The sequence below is a fragment of the Petaurus breviceps genome, unplaced genomic scaffold, assembly GCF_028583685.1.
Source record: "Petaurus breviceps papuanus isolate PSGF00001 unplaced genomic scaffold, PetGlider_PUasm1.0 229, whole genome shotgun sequence".
NCBI lineage: Eukaryota > Metazoa > Chordata > Mammalia > Diprotodontia > Petauridae > Petaurus > Petaurus breviceps.
Window position 1 is genome coordinate 32,238,292 of NW_027185903.1, and position 23,549 is coordinate 32,261,840.

Genomic DNA, 23,549 nt, shown 5'->3' on the forward strand with positions numbered 1-23,549 from the left:
TGGAAGTAATAAAGAGATCATCTGATCTTTGTTACCTCTTGTCTTGACACATGCAATCTGTGAACTCCATTTTACAGATAGGACAATCGAGACCCAAAGAAATTAAATGACTTATAGCTAGAAAGGATTGTAGTGGACAAGGAATTTGAATCCGTGTTTCCTGTCTCTGAGTACCTTGCATGCTACACTAGATTAGTAACCTCATAATTTTAGAGAATATTAGAACTCAGTTTCAGAATTGTCAGTTCGTTATTTAGGCTAAACCCAGTATCAGAGAACACCTCTCAGCTATACTGCAGTGAACCAAATAGCACAGGAGTATTGAATTTGAGGAGTTTGCCTGTGACTGGCTAATGTGTGATGAGCAGGTTCATACATGTGTGTTTTATTAGGCAGTTGCCTTAACAGACTCTGCTATTTAAATTGGCAGATCTACTTACTGAAAGTAAAGCTTGTGTGCTAGTGAGATTGCTGATTTCAAGAAGCGGTGGGGGGGGGAGGGAAGGGTTGTGGATTGTGAAAGGACTAAATGCCAAAAGAGAGGGAGGGGAATATGGAGCACTAAAACTGTGGGGAAGCTATGAAGTTAACCAAAAAAAAAGTAGAATTAAATGTGGTTTCAATTTGTTGTACTGGAATAGGGATGATCCCAATTGAGTAGAATTATGGAATTTTTTTTTTTTTTTTGCCCTGCCTTTCCTTAAAAGACATTCAATCTCCAGTTGTATAGAAGGACACATCTCCTTGGTGCCTAAATTACCCTCCCTGATTGTTAATTAAAGATACTAACTGTTATGGCACTGGTATAGTACTGCTTCATTTTCATTACTTAGCAGTAAAGTAAGGGTTAAATAAAAATAATACATTAAAATAAATTTAAATTTAAAAATTAAAATAAAATAAGATAATCATCTTAAGCCTGAAGTGTTGCCACTTTGTAGAAGTGCAAAGAATAGGATTTAGAGTTAGACATCCTGGGTTGGAGTTTAGATGAGCCACTTGGCTTCATTTTCCACATAAAATGGTGGGTTGGGAGTAGACTAGGGGTATGTGTGTCCAGCTCAAGGCTGTAAAACTCCTGAGTGAGGTGGGTACCAGATTAAAATGTAATTGGGAAATGTTTGGCAACAATACAGTATAGTTAAGGTTAACATGAAGCTGCAGGTAATATGATTCTATTTGAGCTTGATAGCATTGGATTGGACCAGATGACCATTGAGGTTCTTGTCAGCTTACCTTTTGTGACTGTGACTGTTCTGTGTTACTTGAGCCCTAACCCTAACTCTAACCCTAAATTGTCTTGAAGTGGAAATAAGGTTTGTTCTCATACTTTAAAGGGCTGATTAAAAAAAAAATAGAAAAAAGAAAAGATCCTATGATGATATTTTGTTTCCTTAAAAGTTTGAGATTGTGGAATAGTGGGGGAGAAGTGAGGAGGGGAGGAGGAACTCATTTGTTGACAGTGAAGTCATATGCTCTAACTGATCCTCTGCTTTTTCCAAGAAGTATTTAATACAAGAAAATTCCAGGACAACAAAAGAATTTGGATAGCATCATAGAGTTCACTGTAGTGGCATTTAACCTGAATTGCTGCTTCCATGTACTAAATGATCCCCTAGTGTCCTGTGCAAGAGTTAATGAGGCTCCCTCCCTAAATGATTGGGAGTAACTTGGACATTAGAGCTTAGCTGAAAAATATAATAAAACTTGGCTAGCCCAAACTAATTTGGACAAAGAACTAGTCTGGATTACAGAATCTTTTTAAAGTGATGCAGTTATATTTATGTTTTGTACATATGGTAATTGGAATTAGGCTTTATTAAGTACAGTAGTCATTGTTGGGGGACCCCATTAACCATTCACTGAGAACATTGTGTAATTCATACACCATTTATTCTAAAGTACGATAACAAATTAAACATGCCCTCTGTAATCCTTATTCAAGCAGGTCCCAGCCCTGCTTTTTATTGCAGATTTTTTCAGTTCATGTTGTGGTACCTGAAATTTTAAAATTTAAATTCCACTTTTGTTATTTTTCTGCTTATTTTTGCCATTATTCATTTTCCAGGTCTTGTCTCGGCTCTATTGATCACTTGTAGCAGGGTTTTCTAAGTGGCCTCTCCTGGAGAAACATCCTTTCATCTTCCTTACCCAAGATTGCCACCTAAAGGTTGTTTAAATTAACTGTAGGTTATTCAGTAGCTATACACTTTCTAGGGAAAACCATCCCTTTTTGCTATATGACTTTCTAATCTTTTCAGGAATTCATTAAGATGAAGAGCAGAGACCCTTCAGAGTAGAGTACTCTTAATTTGAGATTAGCAAAACTTTTTTCCCCCTCCATAGGTAAAGGTCAATATTTTAACTTGGCTCCTGTCCTACTTAAGAAAAGTTTAAAAAATTCCCTGCTTTCTCTTTGTAGCAAGCCCAGTGACTGCACAGTTTACAACTGAAACAGTATCATCCTAATCCCAGCTCCTCCAGGTCCCATTAGTATATTAGAAATGACTGAGGGTTGACTGGAAAGTAGTCTTGCTTTCTTTCAGCAGTTACTTACTGTTTAAAAGTAGTGCACTTCAAATTACATTTATTTAAATTCCTCCTTTAAATACCCTTTCCTAAATTAGGTTTCTAGAGTCAGTCTTTCTAAAACTATTCCTGTTACCTTTACCTAAGACAAAATACCTGGCATTATTTCTGTATTATCACTATTTTGAAAAAGCCTTCAGTTAAATATGTGAGTCAGTCCTTGAGGTATGAGATATCAGTTTCCCAGTATGCTCCATGATTTTGACTTCAGAAATGGGTTAATCTCTCCCATGTGGATTCTCCACTGGTTTAAGAGGCGAAGCCAGCTAACAAATGGAATTATCCAGCCTCGTGGCAGTAACTAGACTCCAAGAAATAGAAAACAAATATTCTTGGGAAGAAATTCATAGTCTGTTAGAACTTGGCTATTTTTTTTTTTGTAAAGAAAAGAACATTTCCTTTACCCTCAAGAGCACATACAGTTTGAAATACTACACTTTTAAAAGCCATTCTTAAATTTATTATGGGGTTATTTATTTGACACAATCTAGCTCTTTTTAAAAATTTCGGAGTTGAATTTGGAATTCAAAATTTTAAAAAAGAATGTTAAAACTTGTACATGTAATTGGGAAAACATTAACAAGTATATAAAAATAAGTTATCATGTACCTCAGAAAAAAAGTTTCAGAATTCCATTTCTTTGGAAAGTTATGCAAGATGCACAGCCCCTCAGCTATCAGTGACAAACAGCTGTTACTTATTGACATGTTTGCAAATTTCTATAGTGACCTTGGGGATTGGCACCATATAATAAAAAGTCAGGTCCAGCTGTATGCATTTGCCTTATTAGCTTTCTTTATGGTAAATAAAATGCATACTTCACATACATACTTTGGTGTATTCGTAATATTCTCCCAGCAATTGACTAAGCAGGTGGAAAGTTCATCTCAACAGATGAATCACTGGAAATAATTGATAATGAGAAGAACTACCTATATCTTTTCTAAGGAAGCCCAGTTAAGTAATTTTTCCATGGATGCTTGCTTTGTTTCATGTTTTTTGCTCCACAGCTAGAAAGGGCCTCAGAGGTTTTGTGGTCCAACTTACTCATTTTACAGATGAGGAAACTGAGACCCAGAGACGCTATGATTTGGTCATATTTACTAGAACTTTATGATTTTTAGAAATAACTACCATCTTACGTGTGGAATGTAATTATGAATTTTTCATACGTGAGTTTTATAAATTTATATAAGTGAACTCTCAGTTTATGACTGTCGGAACCCTAGCATCTTTTCTGTCCTACTTACTCCGGTTGTAAGGGCAGATAGTGGATAGAACATGGCTTGGAATCAGGAAGACTCATCTTCCTGAGTTCAAATTTGACCTCCGATATTTACTAGCTGTGTGATCCTGGGCAAGTTACTTAATCATTTTGCATCAGTTTCCTCCTTTGTGAAATGAGCAAGAGAAGGAAATGGCAAACCACTCCAGTATCTCTGCCAAGAAAACATCCCAAATGGGTTCAGGAAGAGTTGGAAGTGACCTAACAATGAAAACCCAGTTGTTCAGTTTAGAGTGTTGTTGAGAGAGAATGGGCAGAGGGTATCCTGCAAAATGAGATGACTTCAATTTTCATATTTGGTGGTTCTCTGATAAACTTTGAGTTACTTAATTTTTATTGCTAACTTTTAAAATGTCTAAATTTGTATTTAAACAGATGTATCATGTAACTGAATCAAATTCTGCGCAATTTAACTGTGTTTATTTTTGGTCCTTCAACCTGTGTATTCTTTAGGCAAACTCTTACTAAGTGCCTACTGTCTGCAATGTATGATGGTGGGTGCTTGAGGAGATGCAAAGACCGTTGTCCAGTTCTGCTCTGAAGGAATATTTCAGGGGAGTAGATTACCTAAATATGGTCTTCAATTTTTTTTTTTTACCAAAGAGGTAAACTAAACAATGTTTTAAATTAATTCAAGCTTTCCTGAGGATCCAGAATTTTGTTCCTAAAATTTCCATTCTATTATATCCAAGTTTTAGTCTTAACTTTATCCTTAGTTGACATCATTTGGGCCCTAGTTTAAACCACTCCTGGAACAGAGGCCGTTTTAAAACTGGACACATAGGGAAATCATATCATGTACTTACAAACAGACATAAAAGAGAATCCTCAGTCATAGAATGATCCAGAAACCATTTAGATGTGAAGTTTATGAAATTTCAGAATGGATTATGAAATAAAGTAATATTCAGTTTCTGTAGTTAAAACCAGGAGAATTACTTTAATTGTTGATTTGAAACAGACTTAATGATTAGCTTACACCTCTTGAAAGAATTTAGCATTTAAACCTTTCTATCATAGATATATGAGAGATGACAATTACCACTGAAAAGGGGAATCAGTAATGTCCATCTTGGGTTCAAGGCTTTTAAAAAAAATTTTTTTTTTTTGCCTTTTGGAGGGCAATTGCGGTTAAGTAACTTGCCCAAGGTTATATGACTAGGTTTTGTGTGTGTGTGTGTTTGTGTGTGTTAAGTGTCTGAGTCCGGATCCGAACCCAGGTCTCCCTGACTCCTCACTGTGCCACCTAGCCGCCCCAAGGCTTTTTAATTCTTGACCAAATTAAGTAAAATATTAGAAGTATTTTTGTTGCCTTTCAAGTTTACTTGCTCATTTACTTCTTCAATTTGACAACAAAAGTGTTATTTTTCCCCTGTATCTTAATCTGTACCATAATCCATATATCCTTATAATTTATCATCATCCTTTTATCAATCTCTGGCCTAGCTTCAAATATTAATGTTAGAGGAGATGGCTAAAAACGGTTTACTCAGGCAGTAATTAACTTTATTTTCATCACTTCACTCCCCCACCCTGAATATTGTCATAGTTTATCCCAGTTCAAATTGGGTGGCTTTATGTTTCAGGTACAAATCAGAGAATGAAGTGTAAATAACAATAATAACCAACATTTATATAGTGCCTACTGCGTGTCAGGCATTGTACTAAGTGCTTCACAGACATCTCATTGATCCTTATAACTACCATGAGAGAGAGGTGCTGTTATTATCCCTATTTTATAGATAAGGAAACTGAGGCAGAGACTTAAATGACTTGCCCAGGGTCATACAAGTAGTCTGAGGCTGGATTTGAACTCAGGTCTTTCTGGCTCCCAGGCCTGGTTCTTCTATCTACTGAACCCACCTAGTTGTCCCATAATAATATAACTGATGTTTACAGAATTGCTTTATGGTTTGCAAAATCCTTTACATATGTTTTCTCCTGATCCAGCAGCCCTCTTAAGGTAACCAACATTTTTCATAGCTCTGTAAATGTTATTAATATTTTGCTATGAAATTTCTTACTGAAAGAAGTCCCAGACTGCTATACCTACTTTGGAATTTCAACAAGCACTAATTTGTATAAGAGAAAAAGTTTCCCTAAAAATATTAGGACAGTTCTAAATACATTAGAAACCAAAGTAAGCGATGGCCATGGAAACTCAGTATTGGACTGTGACCAGTCACTCCTTGGATATTCAGTCATGTTGAGAGACAGCAAGACAGACTGAATGGATCCTACAGATGAGGAAACTGAAAATGAGTGAGATTAAGTTATTTGTCCAGGAAAATACAACTAGGGTACATCTAGGTACAATGCAAATATAGGTCTTCTTGACTCCAAGTTCTTTACTCTTTTACTATATTTCGGTTATTTCAGTGGTGTCCAACTCTTTGTGATCTCATTTGGGGTTTTCCTGGCAGGAAAATGGCAGATACCGTAGTGGTTTGCCATTTCCTTCTCTAGTTCATTTGACAGATGAGGAAACTGAGGCAAACCAGGGTTAAGTGATTTGCCCAGGGTCACAGAGCTAATAAGTGTCTTAAGACCAGATTTGAACTCAGGAAGATGAGTTGGACTGCCTCCATGACTCATGCTATGTGCACTATGGTACCACCTAGTGTCCTTTACTGTGCATACCACCTTTCAAACACACCACTTCAGTAAATAAGAAGTTCTTTTGCAGTCCTGGGCTTCCCTTGCCTTTGATCATGTTGTTTGCTAATGGTGGAGTCATCTAACTTCTTTTGAGAATTTAAAAAAGTTAATAGGTTTTGAAATTCCCAGTCAGTCACAGTTGTTTGGGGCGTTTGTGTCAGTAAGAATTTTCATACCAAAATATCGATAACATCTTCTTCCAAAACCACCAAAATGTGGGTTTTGTAGGCTTTCTAACTCAGTGTCTTTGTGTTGTGGTTTTGTTCTCTTCTGATGCTTGGGACTCTGTACCCTTAAACCCTGGGTGTGTGTATGGGTAATACAATAGGACCTTTAAAAGTAAGTAGTGGTTTATGCAAAATAGCATTTACACAATTCAAAGGACTTGCTCTTCCCTGCCAACTTTATTGTCCTTTAATGAAAATGGCAGGGCAGCTAAGAGGTGTAGTGGATAGTTGAGCACCTGGACTGAAGTCAGGAAGAATCCTTTTCCTAAGTTCAGATTTGGTATCAGACACTTACTAGCTGTGTGATCCTGGGCAAGTCACCTTTCCTGTTAACTGGATCTTCCCCTCTCCCCCAGTCATACAGGTTAGGGGTGTGTGTGTGTGTGTGTGTGTGTGTGTGTGTGTGTGTGTTTGTAGAAGGAAAAGTAGGCATTGTTTATTAGTCCCGGCCAGAATGTAAATGAGGGAGCTTTATGGTCCAGGTGATTTGCCCAGGTACCTGAAGTAATCACATTCTACTCTTAGATATGAAAAATCCAAATGCCAAATTCAAATGTCAGCAGATTAGCAGTTTCATGATTTGGTTGTATACATCTAGAACTGAGTAATTTTTGTATGTTCCTAAGCAAGGCCTATGGTCGGGGTAGTGTTCTGTTAGTAGAGCAGGGAAGGGAGAAAATACCTCTACTATTTGCCCTTATACTGGCAACCTACAATTTCTTTGGCTTTTTTTGTTTGTTTCATTAAAGTTGTTAAGTTTATAATAAAAATGATTTTAAAAATAAATAAAAGGAGGCCATATCATACTTTATATCAAGATCATAGAAACTTAGTTGACACAGTGGATGGAGTTTTGGATTTTGGAGTCAGGAATGCCTGAGTTTGAATCCTGCCTCAGACACTTACTAGACATGTGACTGTCTGCAAGCCATTTATTCTCTCAGCTTCAGTTTCCTTATCTGCAAACAGGGGCAAATAATGCTTTCCTCACGTGGTTATCGAGGATCAAATGAGAAAATGTATGTTAAATGCTTTGCAGACCTTAAAGCATTAAATAAATGCTAGCCATTGTTGTTATCTGTGCTCAGTGGGCCCCTCTGACTTCTAGTTCCTGGTGCCTAGGGCCACTTTCAGTGGGGAGCATCTGACACATCTGAGGGACTCGATTGTGTATCTCAGCTGGATCTGAAAGGACTTTAGCTGCACCATAAGTGGGGTTTTCCATGTGTGGCAAGCAAAATAAATATGCCAGCTGGGGGGTCTTGGATCATGTAACAGATATTCCCAGGGGGTTTGCATCCAACCATTCCTGATGCCAGCCTCATTTGAGAAGGTTGCCTCATGACCAGTAGAACATAAGTTCTTTAAAGGCAGATCATTAGGCTGTTTCTTTGTATTTCCAGTTTGCCCTGACAATAGTAGGCACTTAATAAATATTTGTTAAATTATTACTATTAATAACAACTTAATCACAGAATTTAAGAGATAGAAGGGCCCTTAGCAACCATCTAATTCAAATCCACACACCAGAGGAATCCTGACTAGAACACAGTGTACGAGTCTTCTCTGTCTTCTGCTTGCAGTCTGTCAAGGAGGAGAAACCCACCACTTTTGAAGAGAAGCCATTCTAATTTTGTACAGTTCTAATTTTGGGGATGCTTTTCTTGACATTAAGCCTGAATTGCCTTCCTTCCATCATCCACCCCATTGCTTCTGTTTCTGTCTTCTGGGGCGGACTGGAGCAAGACTAATCCCTTCTCCATATGACAGTCCTTGAAGATCCTTGAAGACAGCCATCATGTCTCTCAATCTTCCTCAGTATAGGCATTCCCATTTCCTTTAAGTGAAGTGTTCAGGATGCATTAAGGTTTGCAGCAGTGATTTCTTTCCAGCAATCCACCTCTGTATCTTCCCATATCCCCTTTACCCTCTGAGGAAGGAAGTGGAAGTAACACCATTTTATAGATGGGGAAAGTGACTTGAGCTGGTGAAAGGAATCAGTTTATGAAGTGCCTGCAGTGTGTCAGATACTCTGTCAAGCACTTTGACCAATATTATCTCATTTGATTCTTTCTAAAACTCTGTGGGGTAGGTGCTGTTATTATTGAGGAAACAGGCAAGCATAGATATTGAATGATAGACTCCTCAAGGATGCCACGGTTACAGTCCGTTACAGAGTTCAAATCCCGTACTTTTGTAACCTTGGGCTAATGACTTCACTTCTTGGGCCTCAGTTTCCTCATCTGTAAAAAGAGGGAGTTGAGCTAGATGTTCTCTGAGGCTCCTTCTAACCCTAGACTACAAGCCTATGTTTATGTTTTTGTTTCTTTTTTATTTAATTTGCCCATGAAATTCACAGTAAGAGCATTAACTTTGGGTATTAATATGCACTTTTTAGCTCGAACTTAGGAACCTTAGAGAAAGCCTCAGTGGGGGAACCACTTTCAGTTTTAGGTGCTGCCACCGAACACATTTTTTCCTTTTGAGGAAGCCGTAGACTGAACTTTTCAGAAGAAACTGTACGTTAAGTTGAGAAGCCTCAGTTCAGTTGACTTAAGTCTTCTAAAACATTATATTAAAGAGGAAAGTAAAGGTTGGTTTTTTAGTTTGTTTGTTTGGGGGGGGGGAGGAGGTTATTTACTTATTTCAATTAAGGCAGTGCTCTCTACCTGGTATAGCAGCCAAGAAGGGAGGCTTTTGTCAGTCAGGAGTGTGTGAATTAAATCACTCCCCAAACATCATCTTGCTGCCTTTTTTGGCAGCAGTGTGTAGCCCATAGAGCACTTGCGATTGTAGTACAGGAAGCCATGGAATTGTTCCCAATTTTATTTTTAAAAAAAAGTATTAATTAAAAGGCATAGCCTGAAAGCAAGTTACCTCGATTCTGGATTTGAGAGAATTCTGCAGAGTTCATCTGGAAGTGTAAGAAGCAGACAATTAGTTCTCTAGTTAAATGTCTCAATGCCAATAATAGTGTACACAAAAGCATCTATCCTATAACCAATGACTATTTATGTTAATGGTAGCTAATGGCATGAAGGAAATTATTGTCAGAATAAACATAAGCAAACACCACCTCTTCTGACTTGATAACTTAGCATTGGAAGCCTTTCCCTTGTAAATTCAAGGCTCTATTCTCTTCGGATCACCAGGCAGCAAGAACAAGAGGTACAGAGATCGTTTAAAATCCACTTAAGAGGAGTCCATGGCAGATGGCCATTGCGGTTGTGTACAAAAATATTATTAATATCCTCATGGTATATTTGACAATAGCAAATGTATAGGAATGACCACCGTCCTAAAATCTTGCTTGGCTTCATTCTGCCCATCAATAAATTTGCTTGTTGGTAGCAAGTTTGATATTAAATAAGGTAAATTTACTCTGCCCACAGGTACCACTTTTGCTTTGGAAATCTGGGGCTAGATTATTTCCTTAATTGCTTACAACTTAGATACTGAGGATTCAGGGGTACTTAAGTCTCTTAATTCTTCTTATGTATATAGAACAACTTTCTGTAGTGCTTGGAACCCAGAGGGCTAGCTTGTGGTCACCTTGACTCTTCTGTAAAAGCTCCTCCACCCCACCAAGTGGTCTCTTCCACCTTTGAACTCTGATACCACAGGCTGTATCACTTTTCTGACACTTGTCAGTTTGCTGCCTTGTATGCTTAGTTATCTTTTTATATGTCTCTTTCTTTTCTCCTCAAATAGATGACCAGATTATCCAGAACAAGGACCCCATCCCAGCCCTAGAGCAGAACAGGGTACCTCTTAGATAGCAGACACACTATAAATACTTAATTGGTTTCTCTCTTTCTTTCCATATAATTTTTCTGTTTTGTAGAAAGGAAAACCTGGGGGGTGGCTAGGTGGCGCAGCGAGTAGAGTGCCGGCCCTGTAGTCAGGAGAACCTGGGTTCGGATCCAGTCTCAGACACTTGACACACACACACAAAAACTAGCCATGTGACCTTGGGCAAGTCACTTAACCCAAACTGCCCTACCCTTCCCCCCTCCAAAAAGCAAAAAAAAAAAAAAAAAAAAGGAAAACCTAAAATGATTTAGCAAAAGAATATGGCTGATGAGAAGGCTGAGTGTATGGGTTAAATTTAGGTTTATTAGATTGTCATTGGGTTTCATTCATCCATGTGAAGTGTGGGAGTGGGATATGTTTAAGCCCCATGCTTAGCAGATGTGATATTTGACCAGATAGGTCTGTCCTAGCTCTGGCTACAGTATATATGACACTTGGCAGGGCACTATACCTGACTTAGTGCCATGTATACTCAGCTGCTCAATGAGAGCTCTCTGATTTTGAGGAAACCTTGTGCTTCAACTTTTTCTTATCCCTTAATTTCTTATTAAACTGGGCCTCTTCCTTGTCGTGAACATAATAATACATATATGTCTTAACTCAAGAACTTTAGAGTTTCACAAATTGCTTTACTTAAGACAACTCTGTGAGGATGCCATTTGTAATCATCAGCCTTATCACCTTTTTATTCACGAAGCACCTGGGGGATCAGAGGAGTTGAATCAGGGCTGCAACCCGAAATTCTGGTACCTAGAGCAAATTCAGTGTTGGGATTGGCAGAGATAGTCCATCCTAGTCAAATAGAAATGGCCAGTTATCCTGACTCCCACGAAGAAGCAGACAGGAGGAGAGAGGCAGCAGCCACTAGGCCTTGGGGACATTGTGATTGGAGATGGCAGGCCCCATAAGAGCAACAGGACCCAAAGGAATGGTGTCCTGGACCTAGGCGAGGAAACGGTATGAGAATCAAAGAATTGCTGTGGTAAGCTCATCTTTCCTTCTCCCCACCTCTGATCCCATTTTCCTTTTCTTCCTTCTTAGGTCAAATCCTACTTAAAGCTCTCGTTTGTGATTTGCTCAGTCGTATAGCTAATGTTAGATACAAGATTTGACCCTGAATCCCCTGATTCAAATTCTCATGCTCTTTTGACTATATTACACCGCCTTATTGCACCATATTACACAGGCTTTACCCAATCATGTTCAGAGAAATTCTAGGGAATGTAAATTCGTTCTGGGAGATAATTTCACTGAGGGATTTTTCTCTCTGAAATATTAAGTGAGAAATATGTATCACATACCCATGTGTTACCATTTTAGAGGTATTAGAATGGGATTAATTTTCTCTGTTTTATGCCAAGATTTCCCCAGACACCTCTATTCCAAGTATATTTCTATGTCCCTAATATCCCTAGGCCAGCGTTTTTTTTTTTTTTTTTTTTGGTCAGTGTATTTCAAGCCTCAAAATATTCTGTGGCCAAATTCATTTGGGAAATGCCTCAAAGGTATGTCCTATGGATAAAGGAGAGCATCTGTAAAAAACATTTAGAAGTAAGTTCTTAAACTGTATATAGGCTAGCTGGTTCATTAGAGCACAGTGCCAATGGAATAAGGCCTGGGATTTGATAGCTAGGTTAGTTAGCTTTGCTCAGTTCTGTGGTTATACATTTAACCATCTTGCAGACACATGCCACAGATTTGGGAGAGGGGGGAGGAAGTGGGAAAGTGTAGATGGAATATTGGATGGTAGATTTAGAGGATTCCTAAAAGTCATGTAGTCTAGCCCCGTCATTTTACAGAAGACTGAGTTGTAGAGAAATAAAAGGACTCTCCTGAGGTCCTATACACAGTAAATAGTAAAGAGAGGATTTGAACCCTGTACCACTGGTTTCAAAGTCAGTGATGTGTCTATTATCCCAAAGCTGGGAAACCAAAAGGCATCACTATTAATAATTAGGTGGATCAGGATCATTGTTTCCATGTGTAGGACAACATTTATAAACATCTGTGCTTTGGAGGTTAATTTCAAATTCCTCAGATTTACAGTACCTAAAGAGTCAAAATTGACTAGCTAGTTAAATTAACCAGATTTAATTTCCTCTTGACATGAGGCATATCCAAGTCCTGAGCCTTTGGAACACAGAAATGTTACGTGAATGCTTGGCTTGGGACAGGTACCAATCATCCTTTACCTCCTTTAGACACTGTGTCATTTGCTTTGGTCTCTGGGAAATTCAGAAGAGCATCAGTTTTCAGTAAAATGCCTTATCAACAGAATGAGCTAGGATAGAACATTGGTGATGTTCTCAGCATTGCTGTATTCTTAAGCTCCTTGTTCATGAACCATAAGGTGAACAAAAGAGACTTGGAACAGAGGCGCCCCCAAAACCCAGGAGAAAGGCAGCAGCCAGAGATAAGGACTATGAGACTGGTCAGTTCAGTATGGCTTGAGTCTTGCTTTTAATTTTCTTTGCCTCTTAATATAACTCTTTTATTACCAGGTTTTGTTGTTGTTGTTGTTGTTAAAACCAATAGTTCTCCAGTCTGTACCTATCTTGATATTTGGGGCAATTAAAAAAATATGTATTTGTCATCTGATCCAGATAAAGATAATCTTGGGGTCATTTTTGGTTATTTGATATTCTCTTCACTGTTATAAAGTATCTTGAAATCCTCATAAATTTTGTTTTTGCTTAGTTATTAGCAATGTTTCCTTAGAAATTGGACTTGGGTTTTAGTATTTAATATGCATCCTTTCTATTTCATTTTCTCCTTTTTTTCCCTTGGTATTTAAGAGTACCAATTTACTTGCTTACAACTTAGACCCATCTCTCTCTCTCTCTCTCTCTCTCTCTCTCCCCCCCCCAACACCTCCAAACGTTTTTGTATTCATATGTTGATATTTTTGAGTGTACCCTTAAATCCAAATGGATAAGTAAAACTCATTTGATAATTTAACCATCAGCCTTGTAAGGAGGCTTTCATTAATGATTGTAACCTTTCATGGCAAGGAATCTTTAGAATCATAGAATATTAGCCATGGATAGGGCTTTAATGATAAACTGCTGCAACTCTTTTACAGTTGAGGAAACTGAGGTACCCACAGAATTTAAGTGACTTATAAACCAAGGTCACTCATCTGGTTGGTGAAAGAGCTGGGATTAGAATCTAGTCCAACATCCCTTGCCGGCCTTTCCTCCCCAGCCCCCCACCCCCTTCTCCCCCTGATACTTCTCTTTTAAAGGAAACTTAATTCTTTTTGGTCGTAGCAGAGGTAATGGATGTGGTCAGAATTTTCTCTCTGTAGTATTGGATTGCTAGATATAGTAGTTTCTTTAACCCTGTACAAATAGATCTTCAAAAGATTTCAGCAAAGTTACCGATAGGGGGTAGCCTAGCATAGGCATCCCTTTAACTTCAAGACACTTTAAAAAATCACCCAAGCTCTGGAGCCAACAAAAAAACATCTGTTGTTTTATTTATAGCTACTATTTCTAAGAAGCATATTCTTTAGCAGATGAAAAGAAGTGGTTGACAGGCCACAATTCATAAAGTTACTGAGGCCTAATCTGATAGAACAAAATGTACAAAACTTTCTTCCTTCATTCAGGCACCATAGCTTCCCTTTTAACTGAACATAGGAATGGGGCAATGAAAAAAGAGAACATAAATTGTCATACTTGTTAAGAAAATGAAGACTCTTTAAGTAATAATGCAGAAAATAATATCCTGTCATGATAAATTATTGCTTTCATCTGTTGGACTTCCATCATTCTGAGTCACTCTTTCTTCCTTTATATTGTCAGAGGTGATTCTCATCATAAAACCAAAATTTTTCTATCATTTCCATAGCTGTTTACTTTTGACCATTTGCCTCCTTCACACATGCTTCCCAGGGCTCCCAGCTTGACCATTCTCCAATCTAAGTGGCATGTTGTTTTTGTAAAGAGGCATAATATGTCAATCACAGATAATGAGTAGATGGGGATCAGGGCCAAGCTTTAATACTCCCTCCCCCCACTGCCGCACACTCCCAGTACCAGTTCTGCTTTTGGGTTCCAGTTGATACTGATAGAATAATTTCCACTATGATTTTCCAAGTCAACAGTTGGTCTTCATAATAGTAATATGGCCTCTGTTGTGTATTTACAGATCCATTTATGAGACTGTAGCTTGCCTTTTGTTCAAAGGCTTTCCTGAAGCCAATTTATATTGTTTCTATCACTTCCCTCCATCTATAAGACTAACCACTATATCACAGACAACATTTACATCTGCCTGACATTAATTGCTCTTCATAAACCTATGTTATTTGATACCCAAATGCTCTCAGGTCCTTTTAGCTATTTAATGATTTGTTCCAGACATTTTAAGGGTAAATGAATGATTTTTAAACATTATGTTTTTTTCTTTTAAAAAAACCCCCACCAACAAAGGTGATTTCATGAGTTAATATTGAGTTTAGAAAGAGTAATATCCCCTTGCAGATTTCACTGTTAATCATCTTACGCTGTGAAATGTGAATGAGAAGGCATTAAAATTTGGTTCCATTTAATTTTTTTTTGTTTTTGCTAACTCCTATATCATTGAGCTGCACATGTTCATGACCATTTGTATCCATTGCATGACATTTGTCTTTAAATTACTCCAGCAACATTTATTTCTATTCTTTACATGGCTAGCATGTTAAAGAGATCAGGAATGTCACTGTATCAATTTCCTTTTCCATGAAGAAAATCACAATAAATATCAATGTTTCTATTCACCTTTCTATTTGACAGCCAGTGGTGCTTTATGGGATTTCCAAGTGTCCTTTCTCTTATGCTACATAATTATCAAGTGGGGATGTTGTAGAAAAACATCATGTTTTGGATATGGGTTAGATTAGATGACCGTTGAAGTCCCTTTTATGAGTCTAACCTAATAAGGAGGGGCATCCCTGATTCCTGCATGTCCTCATTATCTCAGACCCCTTCATTAACAGTAAAGTTAGTAAAGCCTGGGAATCTTTTGTTTTTGTTATTATAAACTATTTATTAATAGACAAGGCCAATGAAGTAGTTTACTTCTTCTTGGACACACCCACAGTGTGACTCCTGCGGCCTGTAGTCTTGGTGTGCTGGCCTTGGACCTGGAGACCCCAGAAATTCCGAAGCCCACGATGTGCCCGAATCTTCTTCAGTCGCTCCAGATCTTCACGAAGCTTATTGTCCAGACCGTTGGCCAGAACCTGGCTATATTTTCCATTCTTTCCATCCTTCTGTCTGTTAAGGAACCAGTCTGGAATCTTGTGTTGCCAGGGATTCTGCATGATGGTGATCACGCACTCCACCTCATCTTCAGTGAGCTCACCAGCCCTCTTGCTGAGGCCAGTGTCTGCTTTCCTCAGTACTTTCCTACAGTGCTTTCCATGAGCATATATTCGACCCACACCCTTGATGGCTGTGATGGCAAAAGCTATTTCATGCCTTCCATCAGTGTTGGTGTCGAGCACTCTCAGAGTGTGCTGGAACTTCTTGGGGATTACAAGAGACATGGCTGCAGCGGCAGTGTGAGAGCCTTCTCCTGAATAGCAAGCCTGGGAATCTTTAGATCCCATTTGGAGGAACAGTTAAATAAGTCTTATGACGGATTTTTGAAAACTATTTGTTATCTTCCAACTTGATTAAACAGAGTAGTTCCACTGAAAGTGATAAGTTGGCCAGCTATATTTAGCTGAATAAAAACTATGGCATCCTTTGGGAAGAATGTGCTTAGTTTAGCCTTATGAGAAAATGTTTAATAAATGTTATCCTGAAAATATTTAGCCTGGCCGATGGTCCTGGCTTAACTTCAGTATTCATTTAAAAAAAAAAAGCTGCCACAGAATGGAATAGGAATTACCTTACATTCCATAGATGGAGGATTTTTGCCACTGGCAACATAGGATACAGTGGGAAAAACACTGGATTTGCTATGTGATTTACTAAGGTGACCTTAGGCAAATTGATTAACCTTTGAAAACCTCTGTTTTCCCAGATTAAGTGGATTGAACTAGATGGCCTCAGAGATCCTTTCTAACTCTAAATCTATAATGCTGTGGCCTGTAGATATTATCATAGACTAAGAATACTTTTTCCTTAGAAATCTTCACCTCTTTAAATAGTGGCACCTGCCACCTTCTTTCCATGTCTTGGTAGCCTTGAAGATATCCTGTTGCATGGTGTGTCTGTGTGTGTCTTTGTGTAGTAAATATAAATATATGTTATTTATATATGTAATACATATTACTAATTATATGTTTATATCCATAAATATGTACTTAGAATAATATATCGCTACTTTACATATATTTACTACCATATGTTTTATTATACATATATGTATAATATATATTATATATATACTACTACCACTACTACTTAAGGTTTCTGGCATGTCCAATGAAGATGCCCCCATATTTGCTGTTGACAACCTCTGCTGTTACCGTGGAATGCATCAGGGTTTTCTCTTCCTTAAACATTGACCTAGCCTATTGTCCTTTGCCATTATTTCTCCATGGTACCCCTTCCCTATTATTTGTTATGTGTACACTATGTGTATTCAGCCACTAAAGTAGGGATTCTTAACCTCTTTTGTGTGTGTGTGTGTGTGTGTGTGTTTGTTTCCTGGTTACTTTTGGCAGTCTGCTGAATCCTGTGAATTCCCTTCTCAGAATAATGTTTTTAAATAAATAAAATATATACTATCACAAAGGAAACCAATTATATTGAAATTGTTAGAAAACATTTTAAAAGTTTGTAGGTTCTAGGTTGAGATCCCTTTACTTAAAATACAAATAGCTTACAGGATACAAATGGTATGCTCCCAGTTAATTATAAGTATTAAGTTAACACATTATTTGTTGATTCCAATTTAACTCAACTAAGAGACTTTTATAATGGGGCCTTTCTTTCACTTTGAAGCAAATGGTCTCCCTTTTAACCACAAACTTAGATACACATTGTCTTTCCTTACCAGACAGACATCAGGCATAACACTTGAGGCTGGCAGTTCTAGCCTCTGGATTCCAGTAGGTCTCTTAATATGTAGCCCCTTGGATATATATAGCCCCTTATTGCCTTCCTGAATGAATTCTCCTCTGCCTTCCAAACCATTTTTTTTTCCACACTGATTTCTCCCTCTCCTTGGCAGTCATTATTATTATTATTATTATTACTCATTCTTATTACTTATTAGTCTTTCAGTCTACCCTCCTGTAGCTTCTGAATCAATTTTTTTTTCTCTCATCCCCAGCTTTTACAGCTTCCTTTTTTATAGCTTCCTTTTCTCTCCATCTCTACCCCTCCCCTAGTCAGCAGTAATTCTCATGGGTGTCTTTCAGACCAGGCATGCCATTGGCATTTCTGAAATATGTGGTAACTTTTTTCTCAGTTAAAATGCAGTATAACTGGGGAGGAGTATATTTCTTTACAAGACTGCCCTTAAAGAAAACCCAGAAGCTTCAGGTATTGTAGGAAATATAGATCGTTCTTTAATTTATAGACGTAACCATTTATGTTACTCCTTTCTTAGATTAAAAAAAACAAACTACTTACCAATATTGTAAAATGGGCTGTCAAGAGAGGAAATGGATACCTTATGGGAAATACCCTAACTTTTCTTGGACTCTAGTAGGGAGGAATTTTTGGTCATCAAATTTATTACTGCAACCTGTGAAAATGGGCCAGTTTGCCCTCAGTTCCCCCAGAAGTGGCTCCCAAATTTCTGTCAGCTTAGACCAGCTTCCTTGTGTTTATAGATTTAAATTAGGAAGGCTTGGAAGGAAAATCCATTTCCTTTTGACACCCACAGGTTTAAGCTTTGTTGTACTAAGTTGCTCTACTCAGCAAGCAGAAAAATTTAGTTCTACTTGTAACACTCCAGGCTCTAAAATTGTATTTTATGCATTTTCTTCCCCATAAAAATTCATATACTCACATATGGGTATATAGTGTGTATATGAGTGTCTCTGTGTGTGTCTGTATTAAGCATCCTTCACAGGGTCTTTGCTTTTCATAGTGCATTGCAATGCTAAAGTCAGATTCTGCTTTAGGTTATAGGATCATAATTAGCTAGCTGTCTGAGATTAATGTGATATTATTTCTGCTGTATTTGAACTGTTTCACTGTTTCACTGTCTTGGTTAGTGACATCAGAAGCAAAGTTAGAATGTCTCATTTTATAAAAGGAATCCTACCTGCTATTTCAGCCCTTATTTCCTGTAGCAGTCTGTCTCCAAAGTATAAAGTTAAATTTAGAACAGATAGCAGATTTTTTTTTTTAATATATCTATGTGGCTGAGAAGCTGGTGTCAGACAGTTCAGTTAAAGGTGTCAGTATTTGAGTATCCAAAAAGATGTAAAAGGTTCTACTTTTCTAAATGTTTGATCTCTTCAGGTCAAAATTTCCATGTTGCTAATTAAATGCATAAATTCTCTTTGTAAGTCTGAAACAATTTTGATTGGGCCTTTTTCTTTCTCACTTTGAGGAGGGGAAGAAAGGAGTCCTTTATACTGTGTATTTCTTTCTTCCATATCAGTTCAAAATAATTTTTTCTCCTATTCTGCAGAGTAATGTTTTATTCCCTCTTAAAATATGAAATTCAAGTCTACCCAAAGTTACAAATGTTTTAAATTAAAAATCAAAATCAGTTATATGGGGGATGGGAATAAACTGATGCTTATTTTAGTTATGACTTCTTCAGTGAAATCGTTTGTTTTTTTTTTTTTATTTTGGAGAAATTTATTTTGGAAAAATCTGCAGAAAGTTGCCAATGCTCTGAACTTGAGCTGGGCTAGTTTTAAGCTCCTCTAATATAAAGACTAGGTTTCTGCCTGAAAGAAATGACTTCTTCCTTGAAATTTTCCAGATAATTAGGTATAAAACCAAGATTAAGCCACCTGAAATTTAAAAATCAGTTTCTTGCATTGTGGGTAACTTTATTCACAGTACCCAAGGTATTTGAGCAACTCCTTCCACCCCATGAGGATGAAAATTGTGGTGGGGGTCCCGGATGTGTCTAGTGACATTTGATACCATAAAGTGGTTTTGTTAAATGTGCATCAGAAGTCTACAGCGTGTATTGAAAAGTTTCTATTATAACACTAATTTGGATTTCTTAGGCCCACTGAACCTTGAGAATCTTGTGTTCCTCAAAAGCGTTTTAAGGGAGGTGTAGCAAAGTATCCAATCAGTTTTGATGGCAATGGAATTTGGACTAAGCCATAGTTATTATGTAAAGTAACATCTGACACATATTTGTTCTTACTTTGTATGTGAACCTCTTTTCATGTTATATCCTTTTACCGTTTAAGCAGCTCATGGTAGTTTCTGCCCACTTTTATACTGCTTCCATCCATAATGAAAGATTTGGCTCGAACATTTCTGGAGCCAATCAGTATTCTAGCTTTAATTTTCCACTTGCCTCTGCCAGGCACTCTAAAATATCTCTTTTTACTGAGAACTCCTCCAAAAGGTACAGCTGTGTGCTGGTTTCATCTTGCACTTTGTAGCTATGTTGGCAACATTTAGTATAAGGTATGCTCCCATCTCCCACACGTTGTTGCTGCTGCCCAAGTACTGTTCAGGCCTGTCAGCGTTACCAGCTTGAGAAGAGCCCCAAGATTGCAGGGAAGCCTGGCCTCTCTTTCACGATTGGTTTTCGTTGGGGTAAAAGAGGAAAAAAATAGAACTCATGGAAAATGTACCATTTGACGAGTCATCCAAAATCTTCCTACAGCCTGGGAGCCCAAGGTCATCTTTGTCTTTCAGATAATGAAGAGGGAACATGGTAGACTCTTTGCCCCCTGCCTTTTAATACTGTGGAGAGAGAATGAGATTTATATCTTTTAATTTCTTCTGCTGTTCCTTTTCTTCAAGCATGCTTATGGCTTTTTTTATAAAATGATTCAGTGAAATGAAAAAAAACAACAACTGTTGCTGAGGTGTAGTTAAAGGAATTCACAAATGTGTACAGATTTGAAGGAGTGGTCTTGATTCTCCACAATTTGGTACCTTGTCTCCAGCAATGCTTCAGAATTCCAAAATAGTCCTCAGTCAGGTGGTACTCACCCAAAGCTTGCGTAAAAAAGTTAACATTTGTAAACTTTGGGAAGACTGGACTCTGTTCATTGCCACTTCTTTTCCTAGAGATTTTACTGAATAAAAGTGGGCTTTCTGACTTAGTAGCAATTTAATGTCACTAGATTTTATGATTGTGGTGCTTTATCAGAGAGTTACTGTTTAAAAGGTCAGTGCTAGTGGTTATTGTTGCCTAAACAATTTCTTATACCTTTATTTAAAAGGATGGGCACTGAATAGCGTTTGCCTTTTTTTGGGGGGGGATGGAATTAAAGACATGGTTGTTTTTATTTTATTGTGTTTCTAGAAGAACTTCTATGCCTAAGGTAGATGTTTTCATTCCAATTACTAGACTTCTCAAGGAAAATAGGTTTAATAACATAAGCTGTAATGGTGAATAAGAAGTCTTTGAAGACTTATGTCACCCTGTTTCTATTAAATATGATACCTTTTAAAACTCCTATTGCATATTCTCAGCAGGCAACCTTGATAATTCAGGCATTTGAACAGTCGAGTTACAGTATTATGTAGACAAATTATAAACAAATTTGCTGCATTCTTTTAAACTTCCAAATTTTCTACAGGGGCAACACATGAGGATTTTAAGGAATGTTCAGTATCTTGGGAGATAGGCTAGGGTTGGAATCTTAGAGAGTTTGTCTAGAGCATTGAACAGTTAAATGCCTTTCTCAGAGTCACTTATAACCAGTATGTGTCAGAGGCAGGACTTGAACCCAGGTTTTATGGCTTCAAAGCAAGCTCTGTCTACTCATACTGTAGCAGGTATCTTTTCTTTTCTTTTAATATCACCGTATTGTGTGTGTGTGTGGGGGGGGTGTTTGTTTTTGGCGTAGAACTAAGTGGTAAGGAACTTTGCAGAAATAAGTAAATTGATCTCTTGGCTTGCAGAAATATTGAAAGGACCCAGAGAGGAACAGCATTAAAATCTATTTGATTTGAAGTCAATTTTTTGGGTTCTGTTTTCAAAACTAATGTGTAGGCATAGTTTTTTTTTTTTGTAAATGTGGCAACATAAACATCCCCTTTTCTTTGCCCTCACAATCTGTCATTGCAGTCCACAAAGGATCTGTTTATATTTAAAAATCATAAATTGGATGAACTCAGTACCTTTTCTTGCCACTAGTTTTTCTTAATGCCAAAATAATTATATTGCCAAGATTTCCAAAGGAATCTTTTTGAACCCTTTCTTCTCTAGCCACTTAGTTTTTATTTGACTATACCCATTTCTCAGATTTTGAAAAAAAAAATAAGGGGGGCAAATTGGTTTGCAAGAGAGGAGGGGAAGCATGAGAGTAGAGAGTTTTTAGCCAGTGATCAGAAGGTTATACATCCACTTAGTTTCACCTTTGGTGTGAGGAGACACATTTGTGCTTGCTTGAAATGATGGATAGTGTGCTGGGGATGGATTCAGGGAGCCCTGGGTTCAAATTCCCCGTTAGGTATTTATTAAATCTGTGACAGGGATAATAGCAACTGATCTCACACAGTCCCTTTGAGGCTCCAATGACATCATTAAAGTAGTTTGTAAATTTGTAAAACTTGCTATAAAATGTCAGCTCATGATGCTGTTATTGTGTGTGGGGCCTGAGGGTAGAGAGAATTGCAATTGATGGCTTTCCTTTGGCTTCTGGGTTGTTGTTTTTTCCTCTCACTTTTAATCTTGGCATTTTTCTTCAATCTTTTTTTTGTTGAATATAGAAAATTTTGAGATTTTTAAAGCATAATTCATTCTCTGGTAGCATTGTTTTTATATATAATGATCTGTATTGGTTTTTCATGTAATCTTTACATAATATAATAAGCTGTTTTTTTGGTTTTACTTATAATCCATGTTTAAGACAGGAACTGGTTGTGATGAGCAGTGTCCATGTGATCTGGTAATATCACATAATATAGAGACAGAGAAGTGGATTGTGTTGTGTTGTCTGAGAAATCAAGAGTTGGACTTTTTGCTTTCACTTTGTGGCATTTTTAAATAGAGTCTGTTTTTTCAGATACATTCTCTTTTGTGGGTGTATGTAGAGGTGGGTGGGAGGTGGTGTATCCTTTCATTGTTTTAACTTGAATTTGCTTAGCTCAGCATTTCATTTCAATCTGTCATACTCAGATATATTTCCCATTGTTTAGTAAGAATGTCTTCTCTCTAAATGTCCCTGCTTTCTAAATATTAAGAGAGGAAACAGCATTTATTTAGTACCTACTATGTACCAGGCACTATGCCTTTAAGTGCTTTACAAATATATTTTCTTTTGATCCTAGCAACAACCTTGGGGAGGTAGATAATGTTCTCCTGATTTTACAGTTGAGGAAACTAAGGCAGAGAAAAAGACTTGTCCAGGGTCACAAAGCTAAGTGTGTGAGGTCAGATTTGAAATGAGGTATTCCACACTCCAGGCCCTGTACTCAATCCACTGTGCCACCAACTACGTTTTATACTTTGTAGTTACCGATTTTAGAAGGAAAAGAAACATGGGTTTCACTTATGGATTAGATGAGTGCCAACAAAATTGTCTGTGAATTAATTTCCATAGCATGAAGTCTCTGTTTCTTACAGCAGAGACATTTTTCATCAGGTGAAGGCACAAGGAAGATGGGCTTTGTAAGCTTTGAGTACAAAAGAAAGTAAAAGGGTAGGGGGCCCTGTGGATTGTAGCTATACCTCTACCTAGAGAATGTCCTTTGACATTTTCTAGGCTCTAATTAACTCTGTACACACAGCTCCTAGATGGTTTTTGTTGTGGAGGTTGCTACTCTTTTTGGTTGTTTGTTTTCTTTTGTCTAATAGCTAGAGTCACCAGCCAAAACATGATATAATCTTGCCTGAAAATTTCTTAATTTTCTGACTGTATAGATTTT

The 23,549-nt window shown here is 37.5% G+C and overlaps 2 protein-coding genes across 3 annotated transcripts in view; one reads left to right on the top strand and one right to left on the bottom strand.

Moving 5' to 3' along the window:
* PIK3R1 (phosphoinositide-3-kinase regulatory subunit 1) overlaps positions 1 to 23,549 on the top strand; it is a 98,330-nt gene that overhangs the window by 41,632 nt on the left and 33,149 nt on the right. The window lies entirely within an intron of this gene.
* Positions 15,123 to 17,957, bottom strand: LOC138167503 (small ribosomal subunit protein uS13-like). Its single transcript, XM_069096450.1, has one exon. The coding sequence runs from the start codon at positions 16,169 to 16,171 to the stop codon at positions 15,635 to 15,637; it is 537 nt and encodes a 178-aa protein (XP_068952551.1). The 5' UTR covers positions 16,172 to 17,957; the 3' UTR covers positions 15,123 to 15,634.